Below are 11,928 nucleotides of genomic sequence, written 5' to 3'. Positions count from 1 at the left end.
TCTGTGATGCAGATACTTGGAGTAAAATGCTAAAGTCAACATGCTAATATAATCAAAAAAATGTGCGCAGGTTCAGGAGGATGCTCATCATCTTAGTTTAGTGTTTTAGCATGCTACCATTTGCAAGTTAGTGGTAAAAGTACAGCTGAGGCTGATGGGAAATTGTTTTATTTTACAAAATTTTAGTCATAAACCAAAAAAATGCTATTCCTCCTGAGTGTGACGTGAATGTTTGTACCAAATTTCATCTATTTAATAGTCAAGACATTTCACTCAAAACCTTTGTCTATTTTGTCTGGTTTGCTTATGGCAATGCAAGTCTGCCACAGAACCAAACAGCAACACTTCAGTCCTGTACAGTCACATGACATAGGTTGTCAAAAACAGCAGAGGCATAAATCCTCTCTCATGATGTCAGTGCTCAAGTAGATGGACAGAGAAAGACAGCCCATACTGCTGCTATCTACATCCACCCACACAAACACAGTCAGAAATACAAACACATACCAGAAAATCGCAAATGACTAATGTGGATTTGTAATCTAATAGCTGAGCTTGAGGTATTTACTCCTCCAAAGCTTCATATTTGCCTATTTAATGCTTCAGTATCAGAAGGAGCTTCCCTCCATCAACCCTATGAATACATTACAGTACTGAATACTTTTTTTGTTTTACACAACACAGGTGAGAGCAGGAGACTGTGTTAGTGCTATAGTCTATTTGTCCTCCTTGCATTTGAGCGTTTTGTACCTGGTGGGTGGAAAAAACCTGTCTCAAACTGATTTTCTTGGTTCTTTGTGTATTAAAGGCTATCTAAGTGGGCAGTCAGCAGAATAAGCTCTCAGGTCCCGGTGACTCAGCCTCTGCGGATCACTCTCTTCGTCAAAGCCCACTCACTGCCATCTAAAGTGGTCTTGTTTCCACCGCCTTTCTCATATGAATGTGCAGATTATGCAATTTTAAGAGCACTTCATCTCTGTGCTGTAGATGCAGCTTTCTTTTCTTTTCACTGGCATTGTGCTGCCAATAAGAACTGAACACATTCAAGAAATAATCTGGCATTAGGCTACTGATCTGGGATTTAGGAGGATCCAACTGAGGCTTAAATGACAATTCTGCTGCTTTTTTGCAGTACTATGATTTGAAGAACACTGTGTTTTGCTGCAAGTCAGGTGTCAGGTGATCTTCACTTGTAACATTCTAATAAAAGGATTTTTTTTTAATCAGACATCATTTTTGAGACACTGCAACAGTCACCTGAGCAAAATGATTCAAAATATTGCCAAAGGTTGATCCTCTATCAGTGATTCCCAACATGTTTGACCTCTTAAATTGAGGCTATTTCTACCTGCAACCCCTAATCATCATGTTTCTATCAGTTTTCTCTGTATAATGTCCCCTGTTGCTCTAGAGGAGTTTTATAATGTCTGGGGAAATAATCCCTAATGATATCATCTGAGTTACCTCGGTTTAGGTATGGAGAATCCACATTTACAACAGAAAACCTCTGGGGGTATAGAGCTTGAAAGGACTGTGCGTTTACCAGACAGGGAGAGTCTGAAGAGGAATTACATTATCAAACTTATAGGATTCAGTGGTTTTGAAGCTTGACTCAGCCTATAAGAACTTAAAGTCAGGATATCTTGGGCTCTGCTGCATCGATTTTTACCGTTCTTTTTAAAGATATGTGACTAGAAAGTCCCCCGACTTTATTGAGGTGAAGTACTAAATCGCTGAAGTGACCCTTTAAAGGCCAGATGAGGTAAAACAACCCAGGGAAGGAAAGTTTCAAAATGATTTTTCAGCAGAAATGTTGGATTGATGGATCAGTGATCCCTTACAGTTGCCAAATGGTGTGTGGAAAGATTTTGGAGTAGTTCAACTAATTTGAAAAAAAGAAGACAAATTATGATTGAATTTAGAAAAAAAAATGTGTGGAATATTTACACAAAGAAGCTTATAAATTGGTGTGATACTGATCTTTATGTTTAGTAAATCTTTTGTTACTAACCAATAAACCACCATGATAGGACAAATTTGAATCAGTTGTAACAGCTGAACATTTGCTGTGACTGAGGGTTTGTGAAAACATGTTAGCAAGTGAGCAGGGAAGTTAAACTGGTAACGGTAATGAATAATTGAAATGTCCAGCTTCTGCCGCTGATGCAAACTTGGTAAAAACCTTCTGGAAAAAAAATAAAGGACCAAGACTATGCAGCTACAATTCCACGATTACTATCTTGCATGAACCAATTATTGAAACAATATCCACTCTTTTTATAATTGAGTTGAATAAAATCTAGTCAAATACACACACAAGATAACAAGTTGGTGTCAAAGGAAGGTTTTATGAGTTCATCTAGATCATTCCACAACCCTCAAGCCAGGAACCATTGAGCTATCCTTCCTGCTCCCCAGTTATTCTAGTGGTGTGATAGCTGGCTGTGTGGAGTATCTGGCATCACCTAGTGACAGAAAGAGGAAACGTATAAACTCCACATTAACATCACCAGGAGTTTATAGAAGGAAACAATTCTGTGTTTTGACATTTTATTGCCAAAAAAACGATCATTTATTTAAACCATAAAAATCCTGAAACTTGTTTTTTTTTTTTTTTTACTTTAATGTAGTGCTAAGCAAACATAAAATCATAAATTACAGCATGTACCACTGACAACGTTACATTACACACATTGATCCTTATTACAATGCAAAAACGAAGTACTTGAAGATACCTGCAGAATAAATGATAACAGTGCACAATAAAAAATATGCAAATATACTTTCGGTAAATGCATCAGCAAAAACTGTGACAAAAAAAAAAAAAAAAAAAAAATCCAAGGAATCACGAGGCACTATATCTCCAGCAGTCCAGTCTTCCCAGCAGTCTGAGGTCTCCCTGGTTCAGTGCACCTGCATGACACCGTGTTAAGTCTAGGTGTAGTAGATGATCTCTGGTATCTGCCCATCCTCCACTGATGTACCATTGTTATTTCCAGGTGAGCTAAAAAAGAAAAACGTCATCTTGGTCCCTGTTGCCAATTCCTGGGTCACTTTCTTCAACCCTTTCGTGCCGTAATGGGAGTCTGGGCCCTGAGTTGTGAAATTAAAAAACAAAACAAAAACATCATTAATCCTCATTAGAGGTATAACAGATAATATCAATTTGTGCAATTTAGGATTTATCTGAAATCCAGCAGGTTCAGACTAACCTTTAAGGTGGCACATGCAGTGTAGCTGACATTAGGTAGGATTTCCACAGGCTCTTTGAACATCACTCTGAATGTGTTCGCTGTGCCGTCACAACTGAAGCCTGTGTCGTTCTGCCCGAGTGTGATGCGTTTGTCGCTCTCGATGATCTACAAAACAGAATAACATGTTAACTGAATGAACAAAAATGTGCAAATTTGCCATTTTGTATTGAAAAATGGGGCATTAACCTGTTTGCTGTTGGGCTAAGATGAAATTTTGTATGTTTAAATATTTTGAAAAGTCAGTTGTAAAGGAGCATATCTTACATATTTTTGTAAATATATTTATCTATTTGGAGAAAATATTGTACTTAAGACTGTAAAAAGATGCTTTTGATGTTGTTTAGAAGGCATACATGTATACAGATGGTTTGTAGGAGAAGAATTATGTGACGTGTTTAATTTTGAGTAACTTCCTTTGAAGCTCACACTGGTCTGCACCTCGACTGTATGTGCATTCTCAAACTTAGCATTTATCATCAGTATTTTGCATCATCAATGACACGTGTGGTGTTGTATGATTGGAATATTCAAATCAATCAATGGCAAAGAAGCACTGCATTGTGGGAATTATTGAGGGCATAAATTTTGTAATGAATATTCTGACACTCAAATAAAATGATGTATATTAAATCTAGTGCAGGAGGTGGCAAATAGGGAGAGATTTCAGATGTGGCTGAGGTCGTTGACCAAGCGTCAATTACCATCATGCACTGGGCCTTATTCAAGTAGATCTGTGCTACAGTTTTTAATAACTGACAATAACACCCTACACAGTTGAACCTTCTTGACCTCTGAAGCACTAGTTTGACAACAACAATCATAACTTGCAAGCTTTTTCCCCCCGAAAGCTTTCAACAGGATAAATAAATATATAATACAATACAATAAATATCAGGTTTTGGTATCTGTAACTCAGAGAGACATCAAAGAGGTTCAACAATCCTAAATCCAATGTAGAAAAAGGCAGAGAGACAAATTTCTTTCCCAGCAGTCGCCTTTATAGACCATAATGCGATGTTGACACAAGAGTCGGGGTAGGATGAGTAGATGAGTAGGACTGAGTACAACTCTTGCTTTTGCTTTTGCTTTTCTAATCTGTAAAAACAACTGGAATGCCTCTGGCTGCTTTGCTCTGTCTACAGTTTTGTCTACAGTCATTCTCTTCATCTTCACATCACTTTCAGCTAAATGCAACAAGTTCATACTTGTCCCCTAAAGTTAGGAATTACACACCACAGATTGAGGGTTCACCCAAAAAAAGAGTTGGGTTGCACCTCAATAGTTTGTTGGTATCTAACACTATCAAGTGCCAGAGCTGGTTCAGACTTGTACTCTTTTTTTTAATGATTTGATCAGAGAGTTTGTGATTTAAATTTTATACTGTATTTTATTCAGGCACGGTTCTTGTACAGCTGCTTGTACTTAGACAACACTCAACACAGGGCTTGACATTAACTTTTTGAGGCACCTGTCCTTTGGACAAGTAAATATGCTTTTCACTTGTCTGGGTAAAAATGACACAGTACAGAACTGGAACTTCAATGCTGCTGTTCATCATCTGTGATGTGAAAACATCAGATTTCCACACAGTTAGAGAAATAAAAAGTGTGCGTCTTGGTATTAGTTGAGTTATAAAATCTAAGTGCACCACGCAGTGTTTCTCCTGCCTGGCTGCTGACAGCGCTGTCAGCCGAAGAGTGAAGCACACTGGGTGGTAGAGGAGGCTGCACCAGCGTCTGGTTCAAACCTAGTTTAGCCGACTTTGCTATTTTATTATTATATTATATTACTGTTAGTCATTGACATTTACATTGATTAAGGTTAAACATGAAATATAAATATGATAATATTACTGAGGTTTCTCATGTCCTAGTCCCGAAAAAAAAATGTAAATGTAATTATTATTTATTGGTCAAAGCAAATTCTGTAAAATGTGCATCTACAGTACTTACTGACTGTCAGGTTTTGAAAGGGAATGGTTTGTCTGGTTGCATGACAGGTTCTATTGTGCTAGACTCACATACAGTTACAGTGCCTGGTGGGATTAATGCAGCGTAGGGGTGCTGAGCAAAACTCAGGAGAGACTCAGCAGCCACTCATTTCTCCTTTCTCTGTTTAGGAGCGGCTGTGATTGTCACTAAAATGAGAATAACTGGTCCACTTTAAAGGTCAGTCCACCTTCAGTGAACCTGGTCAGGTTAGACTGACCTCGGAGCTAACCCTCTTCACTTAATCAGCAGCTGGCAAGCAAGACGTGGGAACTTGGCTCGGGTCTTGAGGAGTTGTAGCATTTATTCACTGAAAAATAGCCTGAACTGTACACACAGTGCTCTGCTACGTTCACAGCTGTACTGCTGACTTCATACTCTCTGCTCCGGTCGCCAGTCTCACCTTCACACACACACACACACACACACACACACACACACACACACACACACACACTCTCGCTCCCTCTCTTTCTCTTGACTGAATGTATTCATTCAAATAAATAGCAGAGTAATGAGTGGCACATAACATGAAGACACAGGTTTTTTTATGACTTTTAACTTGTCCTGTGGGGAAAGTAAATTTGTCTTCCACTTGCCCTACAATAAATCTACTTGTCCTGGACAAGTGGACAAGCCTTAATGTCGAGCCCTGGAACATTTGAGAAGTTTGGCTTCTTTTTTTTTTTAATGAAAAGTGATTTTGTAGAAAAATGTTTATGTTCCTCAAATTAAGATATCGAAAAAGGACAATTTTTGGAATTGGTTCCTAAATTCAGACAACCTTTCAGCACTGGTTTTGAAACATTTTAAATGATTCCCATCCATACTAAAATGTGTAAATTACAAATTTCCATCACAAACACACTGTAGAGGTTTTCCTTGGACATCATGCATTATGCCTTAACGCCAGTAGTTACCTGTATGTTGACCTGATAGTCAGTGGGTCCATGTATTGAACCATACAAGCCAAAACCCACTATGGATATTCTTCTGTTAACATTGAATCTACAGAGGGAGACATGAAGATGGAATAAGAGAGAAAATTAGAAGAAAAAAAATTGCAACTTTAGCTGTCTGTCAATCCAACTGACCATCTCGGTCTCCTCACCTGATTCTGTCGCTGGTACCACTGTACCCCCATCGACTCTCAACCTGCTGGAATCTATTAATACTGCACTCCTCTCCCCTGAGGCAGCAGCGGGGCCTGTCAATGTAGTCGACCCGTGGTTTGGGGTTTACTGTAAAGTGTAAAAACAGATTTACCACCTCCCGATCGAACAATATTCCAGACTGGGCAGGCCCTGTTGCACAAGAAAGAATATCAAACTGGTTTCTGTGGTTTGAGCTGTATGGACATATGAGGAACATGCTGAATATGTTTAGTAATGGCTTCACTGGTCAGTACAGTGTTACAATAATAAAAGAAAAACTGTGCAGAGTATCGCTGCAGCATGAAAAACATGTTTTATGTTTGGGATGCGCTTACCTGCAGCAAACTCCTCAACAGTCATGAGTGGGAAGCGGATGAGCGGGAGGGCTTTCCCCAGAACCTTCTGTTTGTTCTCCGAGGTCAGGGGAAGCTGTTGTCTGTAACACTCGGCCTCTGCCCAGCGTACCACCGCCCCGAACAGACGGTTCTCCCTGATGCTTAGTGTGTCTCGTTCTAGCACTGCACATAAAGTGTCTACACACACACACACACAGACACTGATGAATTCAGATCCAAACAAGCAACAGAATATGAAATGTCACTTTAAGAAGACTCACATACCAAGGTCAATATCTGTAAAGCCCTCTGCGTTTATTGCGTCCGCAGTGCTTTTGTCTATGGTGTCTAGGCAGAGGCTGGCAAGCTGAGGCTCATCGAATAACCTTGCCTGTAACAAAAGCACAACAGAGAAAAACATGAGCTTCTTATGATAGATACAGATCATTTACTTTGCAAGCACCAAAAGAGAATAACAGAAGCAATAGCATTTTTTTACTATCTGGGAGTTTCAAAACATCTTTTCAGATGAACGCAAAAGATGTTAGGAGAAATGATGATTACGAAAACATTTAAAAGAGCAACAAACATGACCTGATTTAGATCATTCTGCATGCGAGTGTCAAAAACTGTCTGAGTTTGAAGCAAAAATGGACTTCAGATTTTATAAAATGAGAAGACAAGCAATGACACTGATAAGAGCACCCTGCTGCTTTATGTGAGTCGTATTAGTTGAAGTCTATTTTTACCATTGCAATGCTGGACAAAAAAAAAGCAGTGACTTTGATCAGAAAACTACTGAGCATGCAGCCTGAAGGCTCAGAAAATGTGGCACAGCCAGCAGCAGAACCCGAACAAATGGCAGCATAAACCAAAAATAGAACAACTAATGTCATTAAAACCCACCAATTGGTGGGTGGTAGATGGTCTGGTGTGGACGTAAAGAGAGAAACGTGGCTTCATCCTCCTCTGTAAGGGCCGAAGCCAGACAGTTTCCAACAGTTGGAAAGACGAGTAGGATGTGTGTGAAATTATGAAGCCACTGTTAACGGCACAAACTACACTGCGAGATTGTTATTACACTGTGACGCAGAAAACGCTTCCCCGAAATTAGACCAAGATGGCATTTAAACTTGCATCGCTGCCCTGACTTTAACTTATTTTATTTTGGTGCCTTATGTAAAAAAAAAAGAGTCAATTTAATTACAAAAAATATATTTTCTCAATTTTTCAAGTGATGTGTCTGGCCAAGAAGAGAGTTTTGGTTTTCTATGTTGACATTTGGAGATACCGGCAATACAAGGAGGTGAATACTGCTCAAAGCATAGAAATAAAACACATGAAAAACTCAACAGAACTGTGTCTCTAGAAAGATCCCAGTTATACATTATATAGACAGAGAGTCCTAGTTATACATTATATAGACAGAGGGTCCCAGTTATACAGACCTTGCAGTTTTCATAAGAACCATTTCTTTGGTAGAAAGTAGTTCCACTGAAAACCGGTGCATTATTTCTTCAAATGTCATTTCTCAATGCTGTGACACACCGCATATTAAATACTGTTCCCTTGTATTGAGGTGGAAGCAGAAATCTTATATATATTTATATAGATGTGTACACATGTTTTTGTTTTTAATGTGCTGAGGTTTCAGGATCTGTATCTGATAAATGTATTTTGGATAAAAACTGACACAAATGTAGATTTAACAAAGTTGAGTTTAAGTGTTTAAGTATTTTCTGGGCGAGTGAACGACATTAACCTGAGTGAGGAGCATGAACGCGTTGTCGGCTCTGAGGTGCTTGGTAAGGAACTCCACACAGTGACCCTCCAGCGCAGGGACAGCGTACTTCTTAGCTGTGTACAGAGTCGTCATCACAGTCTCTGGACCAATGTGGACCTCGTCAGAATACAGGAACCTGGGCAGAGGAAACAGACGCAACAGAACAGTGTTGTAAGTCAGATATTCATGTTGTTACCTGCACGATATTTCATAATGGTTTACCCACCATATTTTAGGCAATAAAGCTGGATATAGAACCTCAATACTATTTTGGTATTGAGGCAACTGTCATGTGTCAATAATCAAAAAATCGGCATTGAACGTCTGGTCAGATTTATAGGCTTGATGACTTCTTTGATGAAATACTTCCTGATTTAAAATCACAATTTTGCAAAGTTTACCCTGTATTTTATTAAGCTGCTTGTGTTCAGAACATTTATAGGAGCTGCAACAATTAGTTGATTGATTAATTAGTGAATTGAACCGTTGGCAACCAGTCATTTTTCAAGCAAAGACTCTAAATATGCTCCGTTTACTGCTTCTGCAATATGATGATTTGCTGCTTTTCTTAGTTTTATATCATTGTAAATTCCACATCTTTGGGTTTTGAAGTGTTGATCAGACAAAACAAAAACATCTGATGATGTCACCTTGCACTCTGAGTGAATTGTCGTGGGCATTTTCCATATTTTGTGGCATTTAATTAACCAACCAAAAAAATTGATTGATCAAAAAAAATAATCAGCAAATTAAACACTAATGAAAATAATCTTTACTTACAGCTTTAAACATTTAACATTTAATATATTTTGCTTCTTTAGAGAAATAGAAAACAATTGATTTAGTAGAAAGAGTTTATTTCAGCACTAGTATCTCTGAAAAGCATGTGAATGCTATTCTGAAAATACAGCTTACTGTATATAAATGATGCTTTTGAATCTGAGAATTTGTCGGTAATGATCACACATTTGATCTCACACTAGAGTTAAGTAAGAGTTAAGTCGTCACTGCAGATATTTTAAAGATGTCATACCAGGAAAAGTTAAGGTGTAACTGGTACAAATCATGGCGGATGCCATTTACGTGTGCAGGTTTCAGGGCCCCTAATCTGCATATTGGCTCACTGGGACACCTAAATGGAACAGAGCCATCATTCATTAGTTACATCTGCGCTTTTCCTGCTACTGTAAATAGCAAATTTACCTACGTCATGAGGTTCCCATTTGGTTGTTGTCAGTGTAAAGTCCAATTACCAAATGGGACTGAAGCTGAATGTTTCTAGAGGTTCAGTTTTTGTCCCCACTGATACTGGGTCAACACTAATACTGATATTTGAAAGTTAAAAACCTCTGATAACGAGGTATCAGCCAATAATATATATTTTTAACATGAACGTATGACATCATCAACATAATAAATCTTGATACAGATCCCTTAGACTATTTTTTTTTAAAGAATAGGTTCACAACTTTTCAAGTCTGTCTTAAAACAACAGTCAGGTGACCACATGAACACTGAAATAGTTTCTTCTTGCTGTAATCATTCCTGTTCATACTGGCTATTAAAAAATCCCCTTCAAATGTGAGTTTATCTGAAGCTTATATGAGGCTTCAGCAGTCTGAGTTAGTCATATCAAGTGGATATCTGCCACATTTACATTCTTTTTAGCATAAAATTCCCGCTTAGTGTTTTCCTGTTGAGCTGCGGTGGAAATATAGTAACAATAAGAGGAACTTTGGCACTAAAAACGCTGTGTACCACTGAGAGATATCTACTTGATTTGACTGATTTGGATGGCTGACGCTTCATATTAGCTTCAGATAAACTTTTAAATACATTTTTGCACAGAAGGAGACGTGTGGATTTTGTCCCCCATCACTTGTATTGTAAGTGCATTATGAAGAGATCTTCTAATGGTCAGTATGAACAGGAGGAATGATTATGGCACGAAAAACATATTTAAATGTTCATTTGGGCTCCTGACTGTTGTTTTAAGACAGACTTGAAAAACTGTGAACCTGTCCTTTAAGTATGACCAGGATACATATTGATCGAGACATTATGCAGCTGAAAAATCAACTTGTGCTCTCTGATGGACAAACTATGTAATGGTGACACCATATCTCAGTTACCTCAAACATAACTTTGTGTTAAAAAGAGCAAAAAGTACAGCTTGTTCTTCTTTTGATAAATTGAGATGCACACTTTGATTATACTGTTATTATTACTATTAGTATTATTTCAACAGATATTCAGAGGCAAGGATCATTTCATTGGTTAACACTACACCTGGCCGTCTACTGGTTGGGGGATTTTGACAGGTTTATTGCACAAACAATCCGAGAGCAGATGTTTTCGTGCGAGAAGGGCTGAAGCTTGAGAGCAGGAAATCATCTGTGCAAGCAACAACACATCTGAGTGCAAACACACAGTTTGCAGAAGCAGAACAAATCTTTAGCGCAAGCAGAGGCTATTTGAGTCAAAGGGAAAATCAATAAATCATGCTCTCAAATTGAAAGACATGAATAAAGATATCCCCATAGTCACCTGTCCTACCTGAGCAGAGCGAGAAAGGCTGCCGGTTCCACGTCGGGCAGCTCTATTTCAGCTGAAGTTGTGGCCATCCCTCCGTTGAACATGGCATCAAACACGGCGCTGCCAGCGGCCAGGACGAATTTATGGGCCGGTATCCTCTGGGCCTGCCTGCCCTTTCCCACTATGAACCTGACGTCGCTGAGCAGTTCGTTGTTGAAGAGGAAGGCGAAGCGCTCCTTCAGGGAGCTCTTCGTAGCCTGCCAGTTGTACATGGGCTCCCTGTGAAGGCCGAGGACATGCGGGGAGGCGGACGGGGCAGCACCGGTGGCGGCGGCGACGGCGACGGCGGGCACCGTGGAGAGCGACGCCGCAGCCAGCGCCGCTGCGTTGGATGCTGCTGCCTCCTGACCGTCATGGTTTGACGCTAAGCCTCCGCCGACACTGCTCCCGGTCGCCATCTGTTTTCTGTTTTCTCCTCTACTTCTATAAGGAGCCGTTCATAACACACTGACATACACCGACCGCTACGTGCCTGCAGCGGACGCCATCGCTCTTTGATGTTTTAGCTTTAGCTTCTTTAGCTTCGGTTGCGTCTCTCCAGAAATGACGCATGCGCACACTTCCTCCAAAACAATTTTTTTCTTCTTTTGTATTCATTTCTTTATTGATGAGTACAGGTTTAACAGACATCCTCAAGGTCTATTCCTCACATTTCCCTGTTTTTGACATTCTGTTGTGAAGATTTGGTTCAACATATTAAAGGAAAAATGTAATTTCAATACTCCCCCTTATTTGTTTACTCCAACACCCCCCCCCCCCCCCCCCCCCCCATCAACACTTCACCCCCCCACCCTCACCACAGCTGGAGCATTGCTGATA

General features: G+C 39.5%; 1 protein-coding gene across 2 annotated transcripts; it reads right to left on the bottom strand.

Moving 5' to 3' along the window:
* Window positions 1-2,573: 2,573 nt before the first annotated feature.
* LOC121902315 (BTB/POZ domain-containing protein 1-like) lies at window positions 2,574-11,672 on the bottom strand. 2 transcript variants are annotated; one of them, XM_042419578.1, is made up of 8 exons: window positions 11,071-11,672; window positions 8,494-8,650; window positions 7,017-7,122; window positions 6,732-6,929; window positions 6,354-6,546; window positions 6,163-6,250; window positions 3,213-3,359; window positions 2,574-3,093 (listed from the first exon to the last, which is right to left on the bottom strand). In XM_042419578.1, the coding sequence occupies exons 1-8, from the start codon at window positions 11,505-11,507 to the stop codon at window positions 2,935-2,937; spliced, it is 1,485 nt and encodes a 494-aa protein (XP_042275512.1). In that variant the 5' UTR covers window positions 11,508-11,672; the 3' UTR covers window positions 2,574-2,934. The 2 variants fall into 2 exon arrangements, with proteins under 2 accessions (XP_042275512.1, XP_042275519.1); XM_042419585.1 differs by having other exon boundaries at window positions 2,575-3,093; window positions 6,354-6,483; window positions 11,071-11,671.
* Window positions 11,673-11,928: the final 256 nt, after the last annotated feature.

Source organism: Thunnus maccoyii, chromosome 1 (assembly GCF_910596095.1).
Source record: "Thunnus maccoyii chromosome 1, fThuMac1.1, whole genome shotgun sequence".
Lineage (NCBI taxonomy): Eukaryota > Metazoa > Chordata > Actinopteri > Scombriformes > Scombridae > Thunnus > Thunnus maccoyii.
The sequence above is the reverse complement of the archived record's forward strand: the minus strand, read 5'-3'. Positions and strand labels throughout refer to the sequence as shown.